The 27,216-nt window shown below is 43.2% G+C and overlaps 3 protein-coding genes across 3 annotated transcripts; all 3 read right to left on the bottom strand.

Moving 5' to 3' along the window:
- Positions 1 to 64: 64 nt before the first annotated feature.
- Positions 65 to 18,235, bottom strand: LOC110854137 (regulator of G-protein signaling 17). Its single transcript, XM_022102541.2, has 7 exons — positions 15,986 to 18,235; positions 8,581 to 8,838; positions 8,285 to 8,445; positions 6,395 to 6,469; positions 5,493 to 5,715; positions 3,673 to 3,732; positions 65 to 3,493 (listed from the first exon to the last, which is right to left on the bottom strand). The coding sequence occupies exons 2-7, from the start codon at positions 8,836 to 8,838 to the stop codon at positions 3,266 to 3,268; spliced, it is 1,005 nt and encodes a 334-aa protein (XP_021958233.1). The 5' UTR covers positions 15,986 to 18,235; the 3' UTR covers positions 65 to 3,265.
- Positions 18,236 to 21,141: 2,906 nt separating this feature from the next.
- Positions 21,142 to 25,260, bottom strand: LOC110844965 (protein FAM166C B). Its single transcript, XM_022091310.2, has 4 exons — positions 24,562 to 25,260; positions 24,256 to 24,420; positions 21,545 to 21,654; positions 21,142 to 21,465 (listed from the first exon to the last, which is right to left on the bottom strand). Exons 1-4 carry the CDS (start codon positions 24,820 to 24,822, stop codon positions 21,264 to 21,266), a joined length of 738 nt encoding a protein of 245 aa, XP_021947002.2. The 5' UTR covers positions 24,823 to 25,260; the 3' UTR covers positions 21,142 to 21,263.
- A 71-nt stretch (positions 25,261 to 25,331) lies between these two features.
- On the bottom strand, positions 25,332 to 26,937 carry LOC110863393 (innexin inx2). Its single transcript, XM_022112691.2, has 2 exons — positions 25,854 to 26,937; positions 25,332 to 25,765 (listed from the first exon to the last, which is right to left on the bottom strand). Exons 1-2 carry the CDS (start codon positions 26,579 to 26,581, stop codon positions 25,447 to 25,449), a joined length of 1,047 nt encoding a protein of 348 aa, XP_021968383.1. The 5' UTR covers positions 26,582 to 26,937; the 3' UTR covers positions 25,332 to 25,446.
- Between the last annotated feature and the right edge of the window lie 279 nt (positions 26,938 to 27,216).

The following is a 27,216-nucleotide window of genomic DNA, read 5'->3' as shown; positions in this document are numbered from 1 at the left end:
CATAATCGTTTCTTCATTAAACCAGAAATCAATTATTCTCATTGCTGTTGGTCGTAGAAATTGATTAGTTTTAATAATAATGTTTGTTTTATTTCGTATTTATGTATGTTCTCTTTGTCTAACATGTATGTACCAATAACACGTCACATCAGTTTTTAAACCTCACAGGATGAACAAAATCATTGACAAGAAAGGAAATGTTGATAAAAAAGAGTGGAATATTAACAGGTTCAGTTTTGTTCTTTCTTCGTGAGATTGTCTTGAGACATTGTATACATGAATGACCGCATATCTGTAGGGAAGCCCATAAAATGCACACGCCACGACTTGCCACAGTTGCATACGTACTTACGACAAACAAAACCGTCAACTTAACAAATACTCAATTTTACATATTTCTGTAAACTAACATCTACATCCGGATATATTTATAATGCAGAATAGTAACCTGTAAAATTTGTCATTTCAAAATGATAATACTGGATAGTCAATAACACCCTCTCTCTCACGCAGATATTCAGTAATTATCACATAAAATATTACATATTATCCTAAAAACACATTTTTTCACTCAAGGAGCCCTGCCCCACATTACAAGAAGGAGTGGATATCAATCCCGCACTTACTCTGGTCTAATATACGTATGTTCTAGCTTAGTAAACCTTTCTCAAGTACGAATACTGAAGCATTTTGTCACATTTATTTGGTAACATTTATTATTAGAGTTATTATGTGTCATGCATTTTTGAGTCATGACCTTCTTAGCAGATGATTTTTTACACTTGCACATGTACATTCATTCCAAAGTATAGTTTTGAATTCATTTTCGAGTGTATGAAACTATGTATGTAGTCCTCTGAGCGTGTATAAACACTAAATGGACGAGAAAGCCAATGAATGCGCATCGGTGTATCATTGCCGCCTGGCTCTTGACGCAATGATTCACAACAATTCTCTTCTATTTAGTATTTATACTGCGGAGTAATTCTTCCCTGTTTATTGAACATGTAAGTACGAATATATATTTACCTTGGTTGAGAGCCTTTCATGAATCAATATACATAGTGCTGAAAGTGAGTTTTAGAAGCATCTCGACCCACCCATTCTCGACTCGTTTTTGAAAATTTTGTACTAAAATCAAGTGGTGAATCGACTACTTAGTTATTCACTTAACGAGCTTTTGTTCCACACGGCCTACACAATGTGACGCCGTTTAACATATGTACGTATACGTGGGGGTCCAATTTGGCTAACTAATGTGAATCTTTGAACTAATGCTGAGGTCAGCAAAAACTAGGAAAGTCCGAGTTTACGGGCGAGCTCGGACTTTGATGTTTTTTAACTCACTTTCAGCAATATTTGGCTCAGCGTAGGTTTGAATAAATAGGTAGCGTGTTTGTCGTCCTTATATTTAAGTCGTGGACATCGACCGACTCGGACCAGAATTTTGACGAGAATTTTAAGCAAGGTTTCCTGCTTTACTCACCGCTTATATAAATGAAATCGCTTATTACTAGTAGAACGTATGTATGTATGTATATAGCTCGAGAGACAATAGACATTATTTGCATTAGTACTGAACATTAAATTTATGGTAACGACAATCCAAACTCGTCCTGTTTTTGACTTGAAGTCTAACTTAAAAATTCAGCAGACGTTTTAATTTTATAAATGCTGTAATTAAATCATTATCTATATTTACAGAGTAGTTGTAAAGAGTACATGTATTACATTATTACGGATAAACATACATAGTACTTAACATTAATTGTGCTTTGCCATTGCTTTGTCCAGTTATTTTCTTATGACTTTTTATTTATTTTGCAGACAATTAACTTGACCACTTGGCATAAGTTGGCATCATCATATTTTATTAGTGTGTTCCTGGTCAGGCTGATTTTAAACATGATATTGAAGGAAGAAAACCAAGTACATAAGGAGTCGGAAATATTGTATACGCATAAAGCAGACTTCTTCATCAGCCTTTCATTTGACGGTGTTTTATGTAAGGTGACCAGATCCCACCCCACTATTATTTCTGTTATTTGTTTGTCAATAAAATCGTCATATCACGGGAGACCTTTTGGTTAATTATGTACGTGGTGTATTGACTACGTCAAAATAAATTATAAATTAGGTCAGTCCATCCACTCTTACTGCACTAAATCTGTACTGGCATTTCAATCAAAGTTAAAATCATGGGGGATAGGGACATACGCAATGTATACCTCAAATGAATGTATGTGTATGTATAACATGCCACAACCAGGGAGAAAGTAAAGTAACACAAATGGTCCCAGGACATCTGTTGCGGAACGCCCCAAATTATGACATTCATCTTAAATTGTGAATTGTGTGTGTGAGATGAAAAGAACGGAGTATGTAAATTTGAATTAAGTGAGCGCCAGCAATCCTGCAGTTTCACCCGACTTAATTATATTAGTATTTGTTTAATTGTGATAAAGATAATTCTTGTCTATCTGATTGGTTATTTCTAAATGTTCTGGAACATTCTAAAATTTGTCTTGTTCTCATTGGCTCAACCAAGGTTAAAATCAAGGTAAACCAGGTAGGCAATGAACTTGAATTGTGGGCCGAGTGGCCAAGAGTTTGTGAAGAACAATTCTTTACTTTAAGATTCGATCTGTCCTTTCGTGTGGCAACACACACTCTTTGTCTTCTCCTAAATTTGATACTTGTCAATTTGATATTCGGTGACTACTCTAAATAAAGATCTTTTCATTTGTTAAACCTGCAGCGTCGACACATTCATTGTTGGGAGCATTTAGCAAACAGAGGTCATTATTAGGGAAGATAACGAGTGCATATAAGTGTGGTCGATTGTACGGCTACAACATCAATGCAAAACAAGGAATGTTTATAGTGAAAACATAGAAAATTATAACAATAAGCCAATAATTATCATGGAAAATTATAAGCTGTCTTAATCGAATGGGCAGAACTACAAAATATATTTATGAATGTATGTACAGCATAGTTTTTACTATAGTATTATCATAATTATTAGAATTGCGCAGTTGATCATGTGGTGGTTTAAATGCATAATACGTGCGTATGTACATACGAAGAGTGATAATAAGAGTGACGACGCGGTGATTGTTTTCTTATTTTGCGTCAAATGCCAAGTAGCAGGTAATGTAAGTAAGTGGTTCTGGGTGGTGGTTGTTCGAAGAGGACGAAGGGGAGTGGTTGGTTATTTGACACCACCTGGGCTGGGCGTGGTGGATCCTCGCGAGGGGGACGTTCAAGAGGCGGCGGACTGTTTTCTGGACGCGGGGGAGGAGGAGGCGATGGCGATGGAGCCGCGATGAGAGCCGGGCAGTGGGGGTGGTGGTCCACCTGATGGCGTCCCCCCAGTTGGCGTCGAGTTGAGCTGAGCGAGTTTCTTGTAGAGGGGCGAGTTGATAAAGCGTGGGTACGAGTCGCGGTGCATGAGCGTGTAAATCTGCAGCTGCGCCTCGTCAAACGTTGACTAAAAGTAGAAGAAATTTATAAATTTCTAGACAAATGCAATTCTCTCAACGGTTTCTTGCTCATTATTCACGATTCTTCAGTTATGCGTATATTATTTGATTTTTACATTTTCTACTAATATGCAATTGTTGCATGCAAAATATAATATTTTGATAATAAAGTCCACTTCTGTCTTACCGGCTTTGGATTTCGCATGTTTTGATTGACCACGTCTCGTACGCGAGAGTCTAAGCTCACCTAAAGAAAGAGAAAGATATTACATAAGGACCAAAACTCTGCCGTCGTCTATGAGATTTTAAACCAATCGACGTGTCACGGTGAGCTAGATTTTAATCGGATTAGTTGTACTCTAAATTGACCTCAAGTAATGAATATTAGCTTTCCTGATTCATCTTAAGCCTTGTGGATTAATGGAACATTTACATTTATGTAATTTACTGGGTGTTTTCTAAATTTTCTAAATTTTCTAATTAGTGCATTAATCATTTTAATTTAGTCATTAAATACGTAAAATTGAATTTGCACAGTTGGATGAGAATTTTCGTATGGAGCGTTCATTTCCGTCGCTATATTCGTCCTGACCCTAACTTCCCCCTCGACCAAGTGGCGAGAGGGCCAAATCGGGATCAGAATCAGACTAGCCTAACTATCTATTTATACAATTCAATGTTGGAAGCATTGTTTCTTGAAAAAATATGGCATTACAAAAACTTCCGCTCGGAGAAAGGTAGAGCTTTTGGGAGTCAGAATATGTTTAATAAGCTCAAACCCAATGGATTTTTACAGTTGTCATTTCTACCCAAGTTGGGAATGGTGTCAAGTTGGAAAGTAAGTAAAATGAGCAACAGGCTCATCTCCCCATGCACGGAATTGGTTCCTCACTCGAGTCTAAATAGTAAATGACTATCTCGCTATCATCGTCACTTATTTATTATTGAGCTCCCTGGGTGGCCCAGTCGACCTCCGCCTCGATCCACTAGTCTCGAAATGGAAACTGATGATGACTGATATGGGAAAGTGCACTTATGTAAGAAGCCAGTGAAAACCCACCCAGTTCAGCCCAGGAGGAAAGTGAGAGAGAGAGATGCCACTGACGGATAAAGTAAAAGCTTTTCCCAGACGGGGTCCTCAACTCGATTGTGCATATCACAGCAGCAGAGAGAGAGCATCTCTATCTCTATATCTTTCGTGGTGGTGATGCCATTTACTCCATGTTCGCACTTACTTTCATCCAGCCATTCTCTCCTCCTGACACCAATTACATTACAACTACAAGAGGCGAGTCAAAATCAATCTGCACTTTTGCGCTTTCCATTAAGCAAACCCGATGTCATAATCAACTTTCTCCTATCTGAGAGAGCCCTCATTATTTTACAATCGATGACTTGTTATCCCACTTTTTTACGACTATATGCCAAACACTGTGCCTACGTCTTATTGAGTCATGCATGACAACTCGATCTCCTCAGATGTGCATGGCTGACTGGTCTTCTCATTGCTCAATACATACGTACACAAGAGATTCCATTCAAGACCCTATTCAACAACGACGTCCCTGTGTTGTGCTGCTGTGTACTCCTGTACTCGCCCGCTTTTTGGTCCAAGTACAAACTCTGCTGAGAGTGAAAGCAACTAGAGTCAAATTGAGTGGAATAAATTCCTTCCTTTACAAGCCCTGCCGACGATGCCTAGATCGAGAAGAAGTCGGAAGGAGCAGTAGAGAACATAGCTACCGCCACTACGTACGTACATATGTACATGTGTATGTACTACTACTAATATGCACTGCCTATACTTCAATCCTCATCCCAAGTACATAAATCCTTGGGGAGATTGTATTTAGAAAGACTTTCTCCATCGTCAGAAAAGTTGTAAAAGATAAATGTATCGAATGGAATGGGCATTGCGGGCATCGCATGCACACCCGCCTCCATTTTCGGGGGCGGTTAATAATTTCTGTTCGACGAGGAGAGAGGGACTGGAGGCCAAGAACTCACCTCTTTTGGGGAGAGGATGGAAATGTAGTCTTCATAGATGAGCCTGGCCTTTTCCTCGATCGCTTCCGGAGACCGCTCCTTCTTCAACTCCTCGCAGGCCAGCCAAAAAAGAATGTTCTCCTCGGAGTACTCGCACTTGAGAAAGTCTCGAAACACCTTCCGACCCCCACTGTTTCGCATCAACTTATCGAACGAATCCCCCCAACTGCGGATCTCCTCCAGGCTGCGCAACAAAATACCCATAAATGTACATCGCATTATAGTCTCATGGGCTCACATGTGTATGCTAATTTAAAATTTTGGTTCCATAACGTCATTTCAGATCAGCATACGTACATAACATCCATCTCGTATTACTGCATCGGATTATGTTGAATTAAACGAATTAAAGTCATCACGACTTGTAGATCTCGACTATCCGTGGGCAGAGAAAGTACAATAAGAGCGCATGGTAGTAGCATAAACTTGTTGAGCAGCCAAGTAATTTGACGAGTTTTTATAGTTTACACAACCATCACGAGCCTCATGTTAAACTTGAACCTATAATTCTTTCCCTTCTCTTCAACACTCTCTGCGAAATGTCTTTTTTAAAAGGCTGCCACTGCACGGACACAACCAAACGTGTGTCTGTCTGCTTTGTATAACATCCTGTGTTTGTTTCAACATTTGGACTGGAGCCAGTAGTATTTGGGAGATAACCTGCTTATGCTCTCTCTCTTTCTCTACGGATGGGTTAACTTCTGTTCTGTTCTTATTTAATCCGTCATAAAATGGTACTAAAAACGCCAAGTTCTTAAACATTTCGACGAAGCAGAAGAAGAAATAGAGAAAAAATTATTATTATTGTTATGACCCAGTTTAGACCAGAATGAAATAAAAAGAATGAAAAAAGTTCTTCTTACGGTGGATCCGGATCACAGATGAGATCTGACTCTGCCTCTTTTCCCCCCTTCGGCTCCGAGTTCTTGAGGGCCAGGCTAGGAAAACAGCCAAAGTTTACACTCACACGACTCATCTTATCGTCAAGACGAACGATATGCCCAATACTGACGGGGACGATGAGGTGGGGGAGGAGTGGGGAGCGGGAGGAAGGATGAATTAATGGGCACGAAGAAAGGATATCAAAAGTTCCACTTCCAACAACCAACTTGTTGCTTATTGCACAAAGCACACACACTGCACCACCTTTTCGCCTCACAAGTTAGAATATTGGCACGACTATGTCATGTAATTACCACACTGACCACACACTATCTGGAAACAACAGTATGACTAAATATATCGCCCGTTGACCAGAACTTATTAGTGTACATTGCGAATACGTAAGTAAATTGTTGACCAGGATGTGCAACAGCCTGGTGGTGTGATCTGGCCTACAAAAGTGGAGGAAATCGATGGGAGCCCATATATGTGTTATTTGCAACCTGTGTCCTGTTCTGCCTCGGAGGAAGAACAAGTCGGAGTGGAGCTCCGGACCAACTTCCGCCCGATTCTGGAGAGTCAGAGGGAGCGAGGATGCGAAAGGACTTTCCCCTCTCGCCACCACACATGCGGCCTATAGCAACTCAAGCTCCACTACCGCGAGCGAGCTGCTTCGTCGCCATACGCCCCCCCATGTCGTCGAAATCTAGGGGCCATGACCCACACCCACAAGAGCACCAAGTAGTACACACTAGTCCTCTTTTGCGTGGTCTGCTAAATGCATATCAATGTTCGCAAGCCTCACTCGTTCGCTGTGCAAAACATGAATGATGGTTCGATTGTGTGGTGGATTATGCAGCAACAACAACCAAGTGCACATTAGCAGAATATGTACTATCACCGATATCACTGTGCACTATTCGTAAATAGAATGTATGTATGTGCATATGGATTATACGCTGTAGTTATTAAACGGACATTGCTTTTGAGCAAATATTAATATCCAATATCCTGTGCTTATACGTATGACGTACAACTTGCAGCTTTAATCCGTTCGAGATAAATGCCCCTAGTTTCGTTTGGATGCAGATGAAGCGTGTGGCGAGACGAGAAATGAAGTTCAGTGGAAGAAAGGAGATAAGCAAATATTTCAGAAGAAGGAGATGAAAATACAGAACACGAGCATGCAGAGTTTGAGCCTAAAGTCTTCAAGATTGATTAGTGCACCAATTCCTGCCATCTTATCCATCCTCACAATATATGTATTTATGCAATTGCATTGTATTGTATGCGGTGAGTTGACTGGACCCGACTTCCTGGAATGAATGGTAAATACATTATGTATATGGTCCCATTTCATTATGGTCAATTTAATAACAGGAATATCGAATTGTTGTTACAAACATACAACTTCTTAGCAAATACAACTTAATTTCTTTGAATTTTGACCAAGTTGTTGACTGTACAGCCCGCAACGATTAATATTTGTGATGATTATGCATACTAAATTTGTACACCTTCTCTGTTTGTACATAGTCGATGCAATTATGAATTCGTTATCCACATTTCACTGATAGGATTTTGTGGGTTGTTGCTGTATGTATAATGGGTTCGCTTAAAAGCAGGTGCATTATTACACATATCACCACCATTACATGAATTAGAGTGTAAACCATTAGAATATTCATTGCAGCAGGAACACGAAGCAATTAGCGTAATTAATTTTGAAGGAAGCTCAAAGTAGATTCAACTTTCGAGTCGGTCGGGTGTTGGATCATGACTGATTATGGATATGGGATAAGGCGTGGGTTGAAGTAATGTGAAATTGTCATTAGGGCGTCCACTACTTATTCCACACCAGCACCACTTACCATGAGCAGGTGCAGCAACAACACCAACAACGACACTTTTGTCGCCCAGAGTTTTGTCGCTTGAGGCCGTTCTTTTGTTGGGCGGATGAATCCTCGGCTGCCTCCTTGCTCGTGGGATGCGATTTAGAGGGTGGTTGGGGGAGGAGGTGCTCGCTCGGCAGCTGGCACACGAGGCAATTAAACATCATTAAACACCAGTAACTTAAATTAAATATGAGCAAAACGCAATATCGTAAATACACGATATGTGCAAATCTTTGTATGTGCATGTGTATTACTGGGAAATGTGAACCTACCCCCACCGGCTCGCCCAAGCTGACTCGACGCGAGGGTTCGGAGGATGGCATGGTTTGCTGTTGTTTGTTCTCCTTGCCACTCCCACCACTCGTGCCGCTGCTGCTCACCACCACGACGACGCCCTCGGAGGAGGAAGAGTCCGTCACTATCTTTGACCGACCGCGAGCTGACGAACCACACCCACCGCTTCCTCCTCCGCTCCCATCGTTGTCCCCGTTTATTGACTCTTTTAGGCCCTTTTCGCTCTCCTTCGTCATCTGCAAAGAGAAAATGAGCCGGAATGAGGAGAGAGTCAGGACTGAAAGGAAGTAAGCAAGTCATAAATAAATACTGATCAAGGAGCCACTCATTGCTAGATACATTTACAGCTCCTCTCGTGGACGGAGCATCTTTGGAGACCAGGAGACGCAGTGTAACTTTAGTGTTGCACCGCTATAAATCCAACCACTTTTACTTCCCAGTTCAACTCTGTTAACTTGGTCAATTAAATCTGCGGACCCATTGACTCGTCTCGCCGCTTCTCTCCTATGCATTTTTAAAGGGACAAAGTCTGAAGGCTATCAATCTCACGAAGGTTGTTGGCACTGGGGGAATGGACTCTTGCTGCATTTCAAGATCAGACTGCTCCTCTTGTGCGGAGCTTATTCCTCCCCGTCCTTCATTATTCAAGGCTCAGTCCTTTTACTCGAGTACACCGTTCATTTCGTGCTGGCATGTCTTCAATAAATTTTGGATGGCGCAAATGACGTGATTGTTTTGTTTCCAAATTGATTTGGGATGGAAGAGTCCCAATAAAATCTCAGCTCATTCTGTTCCAAAGATTGCAATTGGAGTGAGAGGCTGGATTTGTGGGGAGAGAGAGAGAGAGAGTGAATTGAGAGTGAGATTTCAGGGAGGCTTGTTTGATATTGAGGAGCAAGGTGTGTGTTCTTGCCTTTCCCCCCGTGCCCCGTGTGTGATGTGGTCGTAGAAATGAATGAATCCCGGCTTTCACTCCCTCCGTCTTTGTCCTCGCCTGCTCCTCTCTGCCGCTGATGTGGTGGGTGGTTGTGGACACATAATCTCTCACGCTCCACAGCTTTCCCTTTCATTACCTCCACCGCTCTCAGCCCTCCACCCACCAACCACACACACACGGCGCTCCTCACTCTCTCCGCAGAAAGAATCGTCGTCGTCGTCGTCATCATCATCAACTGTTCTATGCTGCCTCTAGTCACCACCCTCATTCATTCGCCGCCCAACTCCTTTCCCCTGCAGAAGCAACAGAGTTCATCCAGGAGGAAAGTGTCTGCTTTCACCAGCATAAACGGCGGTGGTTGTTTTGTATTCAATGAGTAGTGAAAGTACGAGAGAGTGAGTGAGTGAGTGAATGGATGGCAGAGATTGGGACAAAATGCTCTTTTGCTGGCTGTCACCCTGCTACTCAGGCTGCAGAAGAATTAGGAGCGGGATGAGTGGATTGGCTTTCCTTCACTGGTCGTGGGTGAGGTGGGGAGAAAGTCCAGGACGACGATTGAAATGGTCCTGCAGCGGAAAAAGCAGTAGGAGGGACGTGATATTTTGATGATACATCCATATGCACAGCCCGTTGGTGTGTGTGGCGTGGTCTAAGCTTATAGCAATCCTCTCGCAGGGCTCTCGGTGCGATTGGCTTGAGACGAAGGACTGGGTGAGAATGGTCTATTCACCACCACAGGACTCACTCGGTGTCGGGAAAATCAATAATTGCAAAGGAAGCGAGCATATGCGACTATCGGGCTGGTTTGGCTGAGCTACCTGCTCCCACTTTCTCCAGCCACCCATCCTCCGTGGTGGGCTCCTTCCAGAGATACGCTCTAGTCGACAGAAAGAGAGCTTAGTTTCCTTCGCTGCCCCATCGCTCCTTCATAATGATTCCTCGAGCAGGAAGGATGTCGAGGTGAACTCTGGGAAGATATGCGACCTCGTGCAGGATGAGTGGATCGGAAGGAAACACACCTTTCAATACACAGGGAAAAAGTTCAATCAGTTCTCGACGACCAACTGATAGTGCTGAACATAACCCCAACATTCTCCTGTAGGCGAATAATAATAATAATGCATATACTCCTCACTCACTCCATGCAGGATTGGGTAAGAACCGTCGGAACTTGTCGACGACGACACATTCTTTTCGACTTGACTGACTTTATGTACTGAGAGCATATAGAAAATTTATTCCATCCGTTCTTAATTTTTTTCTCTCGAGCCACCTTCTCGAGCTACGCGACAAGTAGGCCCTGCTGAAATTTGTATGGAAAAAGCAAACAAGTAGTTGCTTGGCTTGGTAAGTCGCGAATGAGTGCATGCCTTGGTCGTCCGTCCCTGTTTCAGGAGAACGAAAATAGAGTGAGTGGTGGGCGGAAGGCATGCAGAGAGGCATCAACTTTGCTTCTTTCATCCACCATTTTTAATTACAAGTGACTCACTTGTTAGTGGAGAAAGTTTGTGGGCAGAGCAGATGGAGCCGAGCGTTGAAGTAACACTTGTCCACAGACTCCACACCTTGACGGCGAGGCCAACTGTGAGAATTTCCATTTCACATTTACCCACCTCTTGATGACGGCAAAGACAACCGCAGCATAATGTTACCCACTTTATTTGGAGGCAGGGAAGCCTGACAAGGCCATCATCCAACACCAACACCGCTTCCCTAACTCTTCATTCTGCTTGCACAGCACCGCCATAGCGAAATGACACCCAAACCAGTCCATCCCATCAGACCAATGCGAATATGGAAGAAGTAGCTTGAATGTGTGGAGGAAGGCATCGTCCATAATCCAATCCTTCTCGTAAATAAAATTCACTCATCTATGTACCTTCTCCCAAAATCAACCAACTTTCTTCTCGAGTGGAAAATGGGAATATTTTCCAAGAGGAGGGAAGAAGATTTTCGGGCGGTGGCTGAGCTTGGGTTGACTTATTACACGCTTGATATGAGTCGAGGGTAACTCGCTGATTAATCCAGGAAGTAATTTTGTGACAGTGTGCAGAATGAAAGGGCAAAAGAGTTGACACTTTTCTTTGGTCGTCTGCGAGAGGGGAAATCGAGATACGTATGGAATTGAAAGGAATATATGGAGGGGAAAAGAGATATAGTTCACCCATGAATGAAGGCCCCTCCTCGCATACCAGCTCCACTCTCTGTTTGCGAATCCAACCTTTTGAAATGAGCTGAAGATGGGAAGTAGGCACTCCGAAGAAATGGAAGAAGAAAGACAAAGAGAGAGAGGAGGAAGAAGGAGATTCGTGGGCCATCCTGACAAGAAGAAGAAGCCCATCCACTTCAAAAACCTGCTGGCTGCCGAGCACTTGGCTCTGGCTCTCTGCTGAGGATGAGTACCGTTCGAGTGGCCCAAACATCCAGCAAGAATTCCTCCGTGGAAAAAAGTGGAAGGAGTGAAAGGAGATGGAAATAGAAGGAGGTCGAACAAGGCACAAAACCATCCCCAAGTCTGATCAAAATCAAAATCAAACCCAACTTGAGATGCTACTACTGCTGCTTTGATTTTGACTTTTAACTCTAAAAAACCTCATTCATTCGTTACGTCTGTCCCTGAGTAATGGAATGAATAATGCTCCAGGCCGACACTGCGTCGTGGTGGTGCTAAAAGTGTGTCAAAAGTACAATATTTTGGATGGGTGAATCTCTGAGTTGATCATGCATCCACTTTCTTCGATCAGAAATCAACGTCACACAACAATTCCATTAGTTTCGGAAAGAGTCCATAAAAAAATTGAGAAAGTCTTCCTTCAGTTTCACCATGCAGCATCTCCCCATTGCATCCACAGTCTTATCATGTGAACGTATTAATGTCTGAGGTTCTATGCATTGGAGCCTAGCAAAAATGCCATCTTGAGCAAGAAATGCATGCACGCTTGAATCATCTCGAACATCCGAGCCTTCCTCCTCCTCTCTCTTTCTCTCTCTCGCACTTTCTCTAATTTTCCAAGCTGTCAATCTCCCTGCGATGAAAACATAATAAAAATAAAAATAATAAAAATCACATTTCCATTCCGCCACTCTGCACACCCTCCAGCCCGGAATTCTCTAATCTATAATATTGTCATATTCACGATGTGTGCATCACTTCTTTTCGTTGAAAATAATCCAATCTGATTATTTACCCTTTAAATTCTGTGACTAAAAAAGAAACTCTCCAGCTCATCGCCCTTGCTCACTGTTGCGCTCTCTTATCCACTCTTCTTATCGTTCGAACGAACGGGTTCACAAGAACGCGTCAACTTTGTCCTTTTAGCCATCAGTTTAATTTCTCATGTCGAATCGTTTTCCATCGTATTACGGAGTGAAAGTAAACATTATTAGGATTGGACAGGACTCATCACTAATTCAGAGACCAGCTCATTAATTATGCAGAGAAGCATTCTAAGCCTAATAAGAATTTACTACCGTTTTGGCTCCCTCCTTCTGACTCGGCTCTCCGCCAGTACTTGGGTCTCCCTAACTCCTCGTTATTCCAATAAGATCCCCTCATCACTCACTTAGAGTACAGAAAATCCACGCTTTTTATTTTGACAATGCGCCATTTCCACTCGCCTCCACCCCACCGTTTCCCCTTCATTTCTTCTCCTAATCCAGGCTCCGTGTCACCAGTGCGATGAAAATGCGATATGAAAATGATGAAACACATACTGTTCGCCGTCCTGCCAGCAACAGTCGCCCCGTTCGAACTCAATAGCCTCGTGCGTGCGTCCTACTCAATTTGTCGTCACTCACAAAATAAATCCCATCGTCATGTCACAATAATACAGATAATGCATGTTTGTATTGTTAAAAGCGAACACTCGCCACGACCCTACATGGATATTTGCACAAGTGCACGTCTAAATCATGGCGTGTGACTGAGTGGGAGGATGAACCATCATGTACACATATCTTTCCAGATAAAAGGACAAGCAATAAACCAAATTTCCTTTCCTCCACCCCAACGACGACGACGACGACGAGGGCGACGACGACCACGAACGAAACTGCCACACCTCACGCGATCTTTTCCATATTCATACAACACTTGACGGCTGGGTGAAGGAAGAGGAGGGCGAGGAGAAGAATGTATAATTTCCACCTTGACGATATTCCCAGCAACAACAGAGAGGCCGTCAAGCGTCGTCGCCGTCTTATTAGCCAGCAGGATGCATATCACATGGAACCCATCACGTCGTAGGTACTCGTGTGTGTGAGGATTATTCAAATTGCAGCCAGCAGTAGCAGGATAATCCATCCACTAATTGGCGTCGTCAACTCATAATTCTTGTGTAAAACATGACTCGTACACGACGTGTAGTGCTTGCTTCGTGAAATGGCAACAATATTAATGCATGTTTTTTGAAAGCCTTTTCTTCCTACCACGCGACTATTGCCAACCGCTCAAGCGGATGAGTGAAAGAGGATGAGTGAGTGAGTGGTGCAGATATATGATGCAAATATATGAGCTGTTTCGCATAACCCGCATTCATGCCTTGGATCATGATAAAAATAATATTTATGGACTATATACTTTCATATGTATGTTCCACCACACTCGTATGCATGCAGTGCACATGTATTTTGTATCTGCATATGCGGAGAGGGACGGGTAATAGACACATCTCGTAATATTTCATTACATCACGCGTCATATTCACTCACTCTCACTTCCTCTCTCTCTCTATTTTACCAGCCAGTTTATTTCCCATTCTCCTCCTCCAACCGACTTGAAATGAACAAATGAGGAGATCAGGACAGAACAGACTGCCAGGCGGCGACCATGCATGCATGCATGAAAGCAGAAATCATCTCCCAAAAATGGCGAGGGACGTGGAATACGTACGTTTATGTGTACACTGCGATTGATACAAGAACGTCCATGACGCCTGTCTACAGTTTACCGGAAAGAAAGCTGCAACAAAACCAAAGCAAACCTCACTCACTCCACAAACGAATGTCCGTCGCAATACAGCAGCCCATTTCAGCAGGCATTCATCTCCATCGCACGAATATTGATGACCTGCTCCTCCACGAGATGAATTATGAGCAACATCTTTTTCCTCGTTTTTATGCCTACATCATCATCATCATCAGATGCATTCTTCTTTGGGCGAGGGGAGAGTGAAATCACGGGAGTCTGGCTCGGCTTCATATCAAGCCAATCAAATTCAAATTAGCCGAGGTTGTAGGAAATGATGAATATTTCAGGAATCGGGTGTTGTTTTTGCAAGTACGTATTTATTTACGCCAAGTCTGCGGAGAACGGATTGCCCCTTGATGACTGAATTGATGGGCAGTTGTTCGATATAGAGCTCTGAATATTTTATGACAAGAATCTCCTCCTGTCTGCCCACCTGCCTACCAACTTGCTTGATGGGACAAGTAACTTCAACTATCTGTCCATCGTATTTATTTGGGTTACTGCTCTGACTCTACGTTCGTATTGCTGGGCTGGGTATTTAGTTGGTTGGATGAGGTCTATTTCTTGACCGAGCGACTCTCGTATGCTTTCACCCACTCTGCCGGGCTGCAGTCACCTTATCATGTGACACAAGGGGTCGAGGTGCTGGTGCCATAAATGTATTATTGCTCCATGCTAAATAATAAATAGCTCAATCCATTATGAAGGGCATTATTTTTACTGTTATTTCGAAAATAATTTGTGAAAAGTGTCTCAAATTTCCAATTAGATCTCGCACAATGTAATTATGTAGGAAGCCAAGCTCCACGTGCCCTCCTAATCAATCAATCATGGAGAGATGGACAAGCGAATCTTCTTCTTGTGCGTCATCACCTTCTTGCTTTCTCCGAATTGCCAATAAGTCAGTGAGTCAGTCGCAATGATGTTGACTCGAGGAATAAAAACGCGATCCAAGCCTGCTCATATTTCACCTTTCAACCCCAACCAGCCCAGCTAATTTCGAGACTACTTGACATTTAAACCTCGTTCAACCGTTGTTCCTGGTGGAGGCAGCAGAGGTGAATCGCGGGACTCTTTCTTGACGACTTTCTTCGGCAAGAGGAGCATATACTGGAGACCTCAAAATCGCTTACTTTTCATGAAATATGGGTCAGGATCAAATTTCAAGAGTTTCGCTCTCTGTATTCTCCACTTACTTGAGTCTGTGGATTTAACCCCCTTTCGTCATCGTCAGAATAATGCATGTTGCTGGAGATGACACCGTGATCGTTTAATAAATCGCACTCCAAAATCTTGACATCTTTTGTATTTAAGTCAACCTTTCGTATTTCGTTTAATTCTGACTCTTCGTTAAATTTGATTAATATCAGCTTAATTAAGAGAAGATAATACAGGTGAAAATTGTTGTCAACTCCAGCAGGGTGACAATACATAAGCAATGCGATGAGCATACACAATTGATAATCAAATCACTTACCACGACCGTGACCTTAAGTTGACGACATTTCACTCCTATTCAAGTTCAAGGTGGAGTACGATTTCAGGATGAATAGTGTGATGACGACGACCAAAATTTTAGTATTGTGTAGCATCCGATTCGTCCACTTGAATATTTAGTAATTCGCCTTAGATTCAACTCAATTACTTGTCACGCTGCAATCAGCTCTACCCACACAGATATTGAAGCCAAAAAACAATACCCGTGGCGGAGGAGGAGATCACAAGAAAGCTTTTCGCTAAATCCTTCACACGGCGGCGTCAAGTTATTAAATGTTCTGCACTGGCTTTCACTTATTCAACTCATCACAAACTGTCTGCTTGACACGTCTCAGCAATATTTAGACAAAAGGGAAAATACTTGGGGAGAGATTGTCCATAGTGTTGACAGGAAATATGTATTTAGCTCATATTCTTGATCCACCGAACAGAAATTTGGAATGAGAGTGTGTTGACGAGTTTTTAGTACAACAATGATGCAAATTGCGGATTAATCGTCAATGATAATCCGATTAGTGTGGTCGACTTGGGTCCGGTGCCACTAATACCATCACGCCGTGATAGCACGTATGTTCACATGCAAATATGTTTTGTACAGCCGTGGTTTGGACTTCCTGACTAGTGCCAAGCCGTATGAACACACTCTCTCTCTCGCCACAACCGACTAATGAGATGATGATGAAACAGGGCAGCGGAAATAATAAAGGGATTGTTTGACGTGTCACTTTCACTCACCTCCCGTGCAGTAAATTCCTCAGTCTCACCACACACCGCACCAGCAGGATGGCAGGTCTTTAATTCCTTCCACCTCTGCCTTCAGCCTCGATTGAGGAGATGCTCGATATTTATTTAATATACTCGACAAGCGTCCATGATGTCGGGAACAATAGTTGGTGGGTGAGGTGGGCTTATATCGCGTATAGCTGCTGTTTGTGTGTGTGTGAAGGATGTCAGAGTACAAATTGAGACAAATGTCCAGAGCTTTCTCCTCTTACTTTTGAGCAGTGATGATGACGATGATGTTGGCGATTGTGGAAAAAATGATGCCTATTTTTATGCGGAACAAGTGGAGTTGTGTACGTGTGATTGATGGCGAGTGAGTCTGGAGCTGGACAGCTTGGGATGGAGGATTGATGGCGAAAGTACGAGCACCTCAGCAGCAGCAGCCAAATCGACTGTGTGTGATGTGAAGCAGCCGAGGAGGAGAACTCCACTCGAAGCAACCTGACCGTCTCGTCTTTACTTTCTCTCCCCACTTGAGCCGTACAGATGTATATTTCGCCCTCACTTTATTAGTGTAAACACTTGAATTTCAATATCCGATCCCCCGTCTTATTTTCTCAGAGGTCTGAACCTCCAGATGAAGAACAAAGATCCCGAGGCCAACAACTGCGTGATCTGACGATAAGTTGCATACATACGTACGTACACCTCATTCACTTACGTAGCTACTGTTACATGTATGTAGTGCTCTCCTGCAGCAGGTGATCTCTCTCCTCCAAAGAATAAGATGTTGTTGGTTGGAGCTAATCTTAAGCACGATTGCGATTCTTACGAGACGGTGTGAATGAGAGACACGGTTCCATTCCACACAGTCCTGCTTTGCACGGCGGGTGGGTGGGTGAAGGAATAAGACGATTCTTTAAATCTCACTGGCTTGTGTCACTTTGCGACGATCGAACAGAGTTTCAGGGAGACGAGGAGAGCACGGTGATGATGATGAGTTTGAGGAGAAGAGATCCACTTCCGCTCGCAGGAATGCCCGGAATGCAAAAAATCAACAGTTTATTTTTGTTTCTGCTCCGTTGAATGTGTGAATATCTTGTTATCAGTTCGAGGTGTGGAAGCGGGATGACTTGTGACGATAATTATTGCGAGGGAGGAGAGACACTTAGTTATTCCTCTGCTCCCTTAATTTCCTCTTTCTCTCTCTCAGTCCGTCTCTGGCTTCTGGTGGGCCTCCCCCTCGGAGGGAAAGGAGACGGAGGTTGGCGACGAAGGTGAGAGAGAGCGAGCGAGCGAGAAAGCAGGTGGTGGTGTGCACTATGTGTCGTCCCGTCTCGTCCGTGCTTCCCAGAGGAGGAAGAATGCTGGTCTGAACTTACTCTCCTTACATCGCGTCCACCAAAGTCCTCCGTGGCGTAGATGGTGTGGTGTTGCAACAAAGGAGTCGTCGTCGCTCTCCTCGCGTAGTCGAAGCTGCAGCAGTTCGAGAACGGAGGAAAAAGTGAAGCTCTCTTCTCGTCGTCTGCTTCTAATCCAATGCCATACACGGATCCTCTCTCACTCTCTCTCGTTCGCTTTGTCAGAGTCACATCAGTTTTCGGATGCCATTCAGGGGGAGCATTCAAGGGGACGTGATCTCAACCACTCGTTCTTATTTGCATATATTAGAGGCCGGCCATATCTAACTTTGAGCCTGTCTCCCTGCCTAAAATATCACCGATATCACCGCCACCCCGACGGTAACGACGACGCCAAGGGCAGCACGGCATGGATGGACATAGGTTGAGAAAGCAAGAGAGAAAGAGAAAGTGGGTCTGTGGTGGTCTTCTTTTTTGTGGGCCAACCGTTCCTTGGGGTCCCGTCGCTGTTGGTGGCACATTCCAACAGTCGAAATCATGGAGTGGAGAAAGCAGCCCATTCCTCTCAGCGTGCAAGACAAGGACAAGAATTCCTGGAAATGACACCATCTAAAAACTATAATCTAGCTACTTATCAGGGTCACTTATCTTAATACAATCTTTCATCATCCTTATTATTTTTATGTCGTGGTGCTGGTGGTGGTGGTTTGTGGTGGGTGGAGGAGGGGGGCGAATTGGCTCTAATTTTTGGACTAAGGCCAACAAATGGGAAACATGGATCTAGGAGCATTCCAGTCAAAATATAGTCGCTCATGGACACACGTTGGGTTGGCAAGGCGAGGAGGGAGGAATGGTGTGGGTGAGAGAGAGAGTTGTCCTCCATGCGCGATGAATTCTCTCCTGCTTTCACTGCCCTAGTTTCACTCTCACTCCACAGGCCTTCTCCCAAACAACGTGCTTATGTAGCAATGTAGGGCGCCGTGCTGCTGCTGCTGTGAGAATCACAATGTCACACATGCATGTTCCTGCTTCCTCCAGCGCTTCCACAACCAGGAGGATAGGCTGCGAGAGGAGAAAGCAGAAATGGGTGGACGCTGAACCTCCAGCAGCAGCATTACTAGCTGAGAAAGCATAACTAGTTCGTTGTGGATGCTGTTGTTGTGAGCCGAGTGAAAGTACGTAAGCTTGACACAGCTTTTTCATCCAACCCGTTTGGGCATCAATGGATGAAATGAAATGGAAGATTCCCACATGAAAGCCATTTACTTACAAGAAACACAAATGCAGGCTCTCCTCGTAGCTTGATATGCACAAGCTGGACGCAGTCGGAGAAGCATTAGCAGATAAGTATATACATAATTCCTTCAATAATTGAGTCGAGCAAAATTAGGAGACGGACGGGAACTTCTCATGGACATGTGTACACAGGGCCTTGCAGAGTGAATAAATAATACTCGGACCTTGCCTTGGTGCGAATTTGTGAATCGAAGGACGAGGCAGCCAGGCAGTTGGCTCAAGTCGGATGAAGTGAAGAAATGCCAAGTGAACGAGAATTTGCAATGGAAATGTGAGACGATTTTGCTTGAATTTGCTCATTCCTCTTTTCTTTCCTCGCTCCTCTCGAATGGAGAGAAAAGTTCTTTCTCCTGGAGGAATAGGAAGGAAGGAAGGCGGATGGTTCGTGGGTGTGGATGGATGGTTGAGGGATGCCGTCCGAAGGGAGTCTATCTGGCGGTGCGCTTATTATTACGGAGACAGCAGCAGCTTCAATCTTCCAAATTCCATCCGGCTTACGCGTTTAATTAACGAGAGACAACGACTCTTTGTCAGCTCAGTGCGAAAAGTTTTACTTAATTTCATTTGATTTGGGCAAAATTTATTTATGAAATTCGATCCTGATGGTGGAACAATGAAATGTTAGTGAAATACGACAAATAGTGTTATGCAAATCATGTTGAAGGTGGTTATCAGGATGGAATGTTAACAATTTAGATCGCGTCCTCCTGTGGAGGAAGGAAAATCACAACCTTTTTGAGGAGGAAGGGTTGCTTCAGACGTAGTAGTAGTAGTAGGGGTCTGGGCGGTCGAAGTAGTACAGGGGCCGGCTGCGAGAGGGGTAGGCGTAGTAGTAGGACGACAGCCCGGGGGACTTGACCTTGGGGGACTCCACCAAAACCTTCTTCTCGACCGTGGGGTGCACTGGGACGTACATGTCGTTCCCATAGGTCACGTAGTAAGCCTTCCCATCCCGACCCTCAGTTCGTTTGTTGTTGTTCGGCTCTTCCATGCAGGCCACCATCCCAACCACGGCCTAGAGCCAAGCAAAGATAATTAGAATTTAGCGAAGTATTTGTACGCAATATGGCTTTTCGAATGTAGACAAAATGTTACCAAAATTATGAAGAACTTCATCCTGTGCAAGTAGTCGATCTTTCGGAAGTTGTTGAGGTATGTGTTCTCAAAGGCAGGCACAATTGTGTGATTTAAAAGCCATACTCGCACACCTTTTATACTCACTCGGAGACAAAAACCCATCAAAGTACTTTAACGATAATAAAAACAATAATACATTTTCAAGCACGAATGTAATCAACAGGTCAGCCGCCGCTAATGAGGTTTTCAAGTCTGGTCCAGTTCATTAATCATTTGACATTCATCGGTCGTTATAAATACGTCATTATTATATGTCGGTCGGTGGGTGCACAATGCATTCACATTTACTTTATATGTCTCTAAAAGATACAGAAAAATTGCCCGTTTCGTTAAAATTCCATTAACCTTCAACATTCGATGCATTAAATCAGTTAAGTATTACTTGTGACATTAATCATGTAGGAAGAATTAGGACTTATTTAGGCTCCCGTCATGTTTGTCTATGTCTTATTTCGCAATATCCATCTTTAAACTTATCGGACAGACTTCAAAATTGGTATTTAAAAAAATATAATTTGGAAATGTCACTAATTTTATGAAGCAGTCCTTGATTGTGGCTATGCAAAGCTGTACTGGGAAGTTGTCCATATTAATTGAAATAACATATAGTTTATGCAAGTGAGTGACAGGTTTAGACTGGATTTATTTATTCATGAGAAATTTAGATATTCAATACTCGCATGTTATATGTGAATATTATTCATAAATACGTATGCATTAATTAAAGAAATTCCCTTCTGATCAGACGAGGAGGACCTCATGCTCGTTGGGGTCCTTGGGCTTGACAGCGTCGCACTGGAATGGCGAGCGAGGCAGTTTGGGGACCACGAAGGGCGACAGCATCCCATTGTGCTTCAAGCACGGCATGGCCCCACAACGGAGCGGGGGACCCAGAAAACCTGGACGGTCACAAACATCCTCCGAGCGCCTCATTTTGAATACTCTAATCAACAAATCATAATCAGTAATTAATGAAATACTTCATATACTTCAGACAATTTAAATCTGAGCGATTTTAACACCTTTCATCCACGGGACAACGGATAGGGTAAGGTCGGCCCACATCAAAGAATGGGTCTGAACTCAAGCTGCTCGTCTTATCCAAGTAGTAGTCACGAAAATCGACACATCGCTGTTAAAGAATTTGGCGAAATGCATCAAATGAAATCAATCCCAAAATCTCACACAGTTTTACAAACCGAAGAAAGCATTGCATATTTCGTCATTCGTAAAGAATAAAATACACGAATGGGCACAGTAATCGTTAGAAATTTTGGGTTGGCGATGAGCAGAAGGATTTTAAAGGAGACCTCTTCGTAGGAACGTGCAGTGTGTGTATAGTGGTGACGAGAGGCAAGTGAAAGCGGTGTGAATTTCAAGATTCATTGTATTCTGTAGCATCCCACTCTCCCCTTTACTACGGACGACGAGAGGGACTGGGCAGGGAATAAGTCCATAGAAATTAAAGTGATGGGCTAGAGGGTCCCACATTTAGCTGTCTCTCAAGATTTATCAAATGCATTCTCTTGTGCCAAAATGGGTCAAAATCCACTTATTACTATAGTAGGTGCACATATACTTCTAGTATTAGTAATTCAAGTCGACTTTCATTTTTGGCCAGATCTCGTAAAATAATAAATTCTACAAATATTTAATTTGTCTCTTATTGAAAAGAGAGAAAGTGAAATTGTCCAGACTTATGTGTTACGAGATGAAATGTTGGGATTACCTCCGACATAATCTCTCATACTGCAGTTCTATCGTCCATCCGTCCAGTCGCTATATATCGTCTTCAACCTAGCTTTTGAGGCCACTTTTTCTTGTAAAAAATGCGACATATAGTAAAGGTTGCAAGGACAAATCTCTGCCTCCCTCTGCAATAATGGGGAGAGAATACTTTTCCTTTGTGTTCCATTCCACCCACACGAGCAGCAGAGCAGCCAGTAAACCAACCTGCTCTCCCAGACAGCACGCCTTTCATTTCCACAAACTAGCTCACTCGTACAAATTCATCCAAATTGTGGACACATCACAATCCTTTGTACACCAAACCCAACCACCGCACCCCAGAAATCTCAGCAGCCACGAAAAGACTTTCAAACTTTTTGTGCAGGACTTGTACGACTGCCAGGTTGAAGTCCTCGAGTTTGCACTTTTGTACCTAAATTAATTGTAATAGCTTCTATTAATAGGGGACATAATGATCAGAAGGAACTATTGACGAAGAATTGGAATGGCCATGAAAGATCGTTTTGACCTTTCACACAGAATTCTTGGAAGAGCTATTCTTGTCCGGAAAGGGAATTGAATTAATTTTTGTACAAATGGGGGACTCCTGTGGGTCATAGTCGACACGTGGGGGTTGGTCGACAGCTCCCCTGTCTATTTGGGGGTGGTATTTAAGTCAAGAGATCCACCTGCTGTTGCTGTTTGCTTGGCTACTTTCTAGACTTATTTAGCCCTAAGCCTTGTTGTTTGTTGGACAACATCATGCTGTGACACAATTTCACATTATGAAGTGATTTGGACAGACGACTCGGGAATAAGATGTGGCATGACGCTGTCCCTTCATCAGAATTTCACTTTTACATCATTGAACGCTTTATTGGACCCAGCTTCCTAGAACGTACGCACATATCAGGTTGCTGGTTCTATGTAAGCGTGCAGGCTATTTGGACTCTTTGGATCGATTTCCTTCCATCACTCTCAACTACACACTCTGTTCGTCTGAAAACACCATGTGCTTTCTCTCACAAATTGCAAAATATTGATGCCACTTAAAACAACTTTGCCCAAGAAGAATTGTTCAGGAGCGCAAAGAAGCGAGCTCGTAATATGAAGTGAGAGAGTAAATGAGCGTAAGTTTCATCCACAGCCTGCTTTCACCATCCTTGGGTAGCATGCATGTTCCCATTACGTAGCTCCAGTGCAAACTACCTTAACCAACGAATTCTGGAATCTTGGGAGGAGGCAGTGCAGTAGGCGAAAAACCTGAAAAAAAGTCCCCACAGGATGTGAGCCAAATTCCCAAATTATTATTCCACCTTCTCTGAAGAAAGCTCTCTCGCTGTCTCGTCAGCCAATCTATCCGTCCATAATATTAGCCATCTTCCTCTGCTTTCCGCAGCAGCCACAATCCTCCAGTCTCATGATGCCGTCCTACCTCTCCTCAACCTGGTTGGTGGTTGAGTAATTAAGAATTCCACACAGACTTATAATCAAAAGCTTCAGGTCGTCTGCCTGCCTGCCTGCCTGCCTAGGTTGGCGTCTACGCCATGGATGGTGGTTCAAGATACATCTCACGCAATAGCATAGCATATCAGCCCCTGATTCCAGTTGACTCTCCAGTGGTGGGTTATGAAATGAAATGAAGAGCAGGTCGAGTAGTGGCTCCAAAGTTGCTAATTACTTGGCTTCCCGACGCCAATCTCAGCTCAGTCAGATTCTCAAGTTACTCGAGTACCTATCTACCTCGTACCCAACTCTCAACCAAGCCACCCACTTTTTCTTAACCAAATAGTTAAAGCTATTGACGTTCAGCAGAGGCGAGCATATACATATTTCATATTTCACAGTAAAAGCAAAGTCAACTCTACCCTTCACCACCAGCTTTCCAGTTTCCACGTGCAATCACAATTATTAACGTGGAGAATGATCATGAGATGAGTAGCAGGAGGCGTGCAGACAGGAACTTACTTAACTGGACAGAAATTCACGGAAATTGCTCACTGACCTCATGAAAGTTGCGAAGTTCCTGTCGCATGGTACGATCCACGTTGGTGGGAAGCACATTAGCAGCCTCGCTCAACTTTTTCCACTTCATCACTTTCTTCGCGGACGCAACATCCGGGAATGGGGTGTAGTCACAGGGCAGTCGGCCATACAAAAACTTCCGGCGCTGGGATATCAAGAATAGAAATGTATGCATTTAGATATAAAAAAAACAACAAAGGGATGAGGAGGAAGGTCGTTATTAAGTCTATTGAAGATTCAAATCTAGAAGGTTGTGATGTCAAGAAAAATATGCGCGCAGGATTACCACGCGATTCCCTAAGATGTCACTCCGCTCGGTCTGCAGATTCTTTTTGGTGGCTGAGCTCCCGGTGTTGGCGAAGCAGATGGCGACGCCGGGCAGGCCGCCGTTGTAGCTGGGCATGAGGACGGGGGGGATGTAGTCGACCATGTATGTCGAGAGGGCGGGGCCCACGCGGTAGGGCAGCACATCTCTGCCGGAGCGGACCGTGAGAAGCGTTCCATGACCTGGCCGCACAACCCCACTCAGATTGTTGCAAGGGTCCATCTTTCCCTTCTAATTTCTTGTTAAATTATGACGTCCGGTTTGTACAGTGCGTCCCAAGGTAATGTGATTCGGTATCCTCGAGCTCGTAAAATGCTATGCGTCGACAAAATTTAAAACGGATGGTTGCTCTTTTTGGACTAGAATCATAGAAACGCAACGCAATTGCACATTTAGCAATAACGTAGCGACAGTTTCTTCAAAAATTATTTAAAAGCACATTTCAATTTCGAATTGGCCTAGTGCAGACCACGCCCCATAATATTTAGCACACTGACCGACCATATAAAGTAGGTCATGTAAAACTTAAGAATATGCTCTGGCTATTTTAAAGCTGTAAGTGATCCGGTGGCATTTCCTCTTTGGGTGGCGATAGGGACTTGTTGGCGTAGAAAGAATACTGTCACCAAACGCAATTATATACTAACTCGATTGAGAGACGTTGCTACAAATTACAAATAGCATCCTACAATTGGCAATTAGAATAAAATTTCGAGAGAAGGGAAGAAGAATTTACTGATTTGTGATATGAGATTTATTTCACACCAATGGGGTGATTAAATAGTGATGCATAGTTAGTTATCGTCAGTGTAAGATTGTGTAACATATCAGTCAACTCGAGTTTAGTTATTTATTACTCCTGTCAAGCTCTAATAAAATTTCCCCAAACGTATAGGGAGGAACATTTGATTGAATTCTTTTCAGCATGAACAATTCCCCGTATCCAATTTTCTTTAGGTATGGCACACTCTTTTGTAATTGATCCAGCTCATCCGCGTCTTCTGGTTTGCTTAAAGTGGAAGGTGTAGAGCATCTCGTAACGTTGCCGAGAAAGTGACAGTGACCCTGGGTGAGCATTCCGATCCGAAAGTTTTCATTTTTAACGAGGACATAACGATATGTGAGATTGAGGATAGACAAAGAAATGCAGCAAAGGAGCCACCACCTGCACAAAACATTGTCACACATTTAATTCGTTTTCTATGTAACTAACTACATATTTAGCATGCCAGTCATTGTATGTAAATACGTACCATGCGAGAAAGAAGAGTTTTTCACTCAGGTAGTTCATGTTCATGGTGCAAACCCCTACGTAAAATACGTGACCTCCTTTTCCCGATGAGCTTCCCGTGTCCCAAGAACACTCGGCCGTCTTAGGAAATGCGTCTTCAGTGATATTGAAGAAATGACCGTCCAAAAATATGTCCCCTAATGCAAACACCACAAGAAGAGCAAAGAGGTTGCACGCTTCACAGAGAATGTTGGCGTATGCATACGTCTCCAACATTGCCCTGTTTCGTCTCCAAATTGTCGTCAGCTTTGTAATTTGACTTGCAAATTTGTCCTCCTCGACCAACGTGATGGAGGCGAGGTCTTGGAGCAGACTTTTCAGGAGACCGTTTTCGAACCATTCCCACAGCACGTAGGGCAGATAGCACAGTGCACCTGACACGACGAAGAAGAGACCCACGTACTGATAGTTTCTCTGATAAGAATACTCGTCATTTTGGTCGTCGCTGTCTCGAGTGATGTATGAATTTTCCAAACAGTACGAGTCAATTGCTTTCAACACTTTGAAACTCTCGGAAGAATTGAGAACGCAGTTGATGGCGTCAGTGAAGCAAACTCGGGTGTAAAAAATGACTCCAAACGCCAGGAAGAGTGGGCACGACACGGCATAGACGAGTTTAAAGATGATATTTTCCGTCGTGAGTGACACCCCTTCTATGGAAGGACGGAGGAAGAGAAGGTGTTGTAACATGGCCACCAATTTTTGTAACCTCGTATGTTAATTATGCAATTATGCAAGTTTGTAAAAAAAATATACTTTTGCGTAGACAAGGACTTGTTTGTTCTTTCCGAATGGAGAGAGGAGGTCAAGATGACTTTCGCTGGTCGAAATTTGTATTGGAAATCCATTCGGGTTCCGGAAACTCTTTCTCGACGCTTCGTACCTATGCAACTCGCTGGTTAAACATTTTCATAGTCACGATCTGCACAACTACTAGATATTAACTCAGAAAGGAAGCTAAATATAACTGTGCGTATAACTAATCGTAAATATAAAGAGCGTTGTTGCTAGAAAATATGCCATGTGGTTGGTTGTGTGTGGGAGTATAAATACTTACTCATACTCAAGCTTATATAAATCGTACACTACACATCGTATGTATGTATCTAACAACCAAACGACGCACCAGGTATGATAATTGAAGGACATCACATTACATTACATTACATTGCAACATCATTGTCATTACATAAGTACGAATTGCGTGCATATTAATCATGTACATAGACATGTATATCACAATTTGGGTGTGGAAATTTGGGTATGGAAATTTGGGTCTCGGAAAATTGGGTATGAAAATTTGGGTATAAGGAAATATGGGTATC

Source organism: Folsomia candida, unplaced genomic scaffold (genome assembly GCF_002217175.1).
Source record: "Folsomia candida strain VU population unplaced genomic scaffold, ASM221717v1 Fcan01_Sc001, whole genome shotgun sequence".
Classification (NCBI taxonomy): domain Eukaryota; kingdom Metazoa; phylum Arthropoda; class Collembola; order Entomobryomorpha; family Isotomidae; genus Folsomia; species Folsomia candida.
This window is presented reverse-complemented; position numbering and strand designations above follow the sequence as displayed.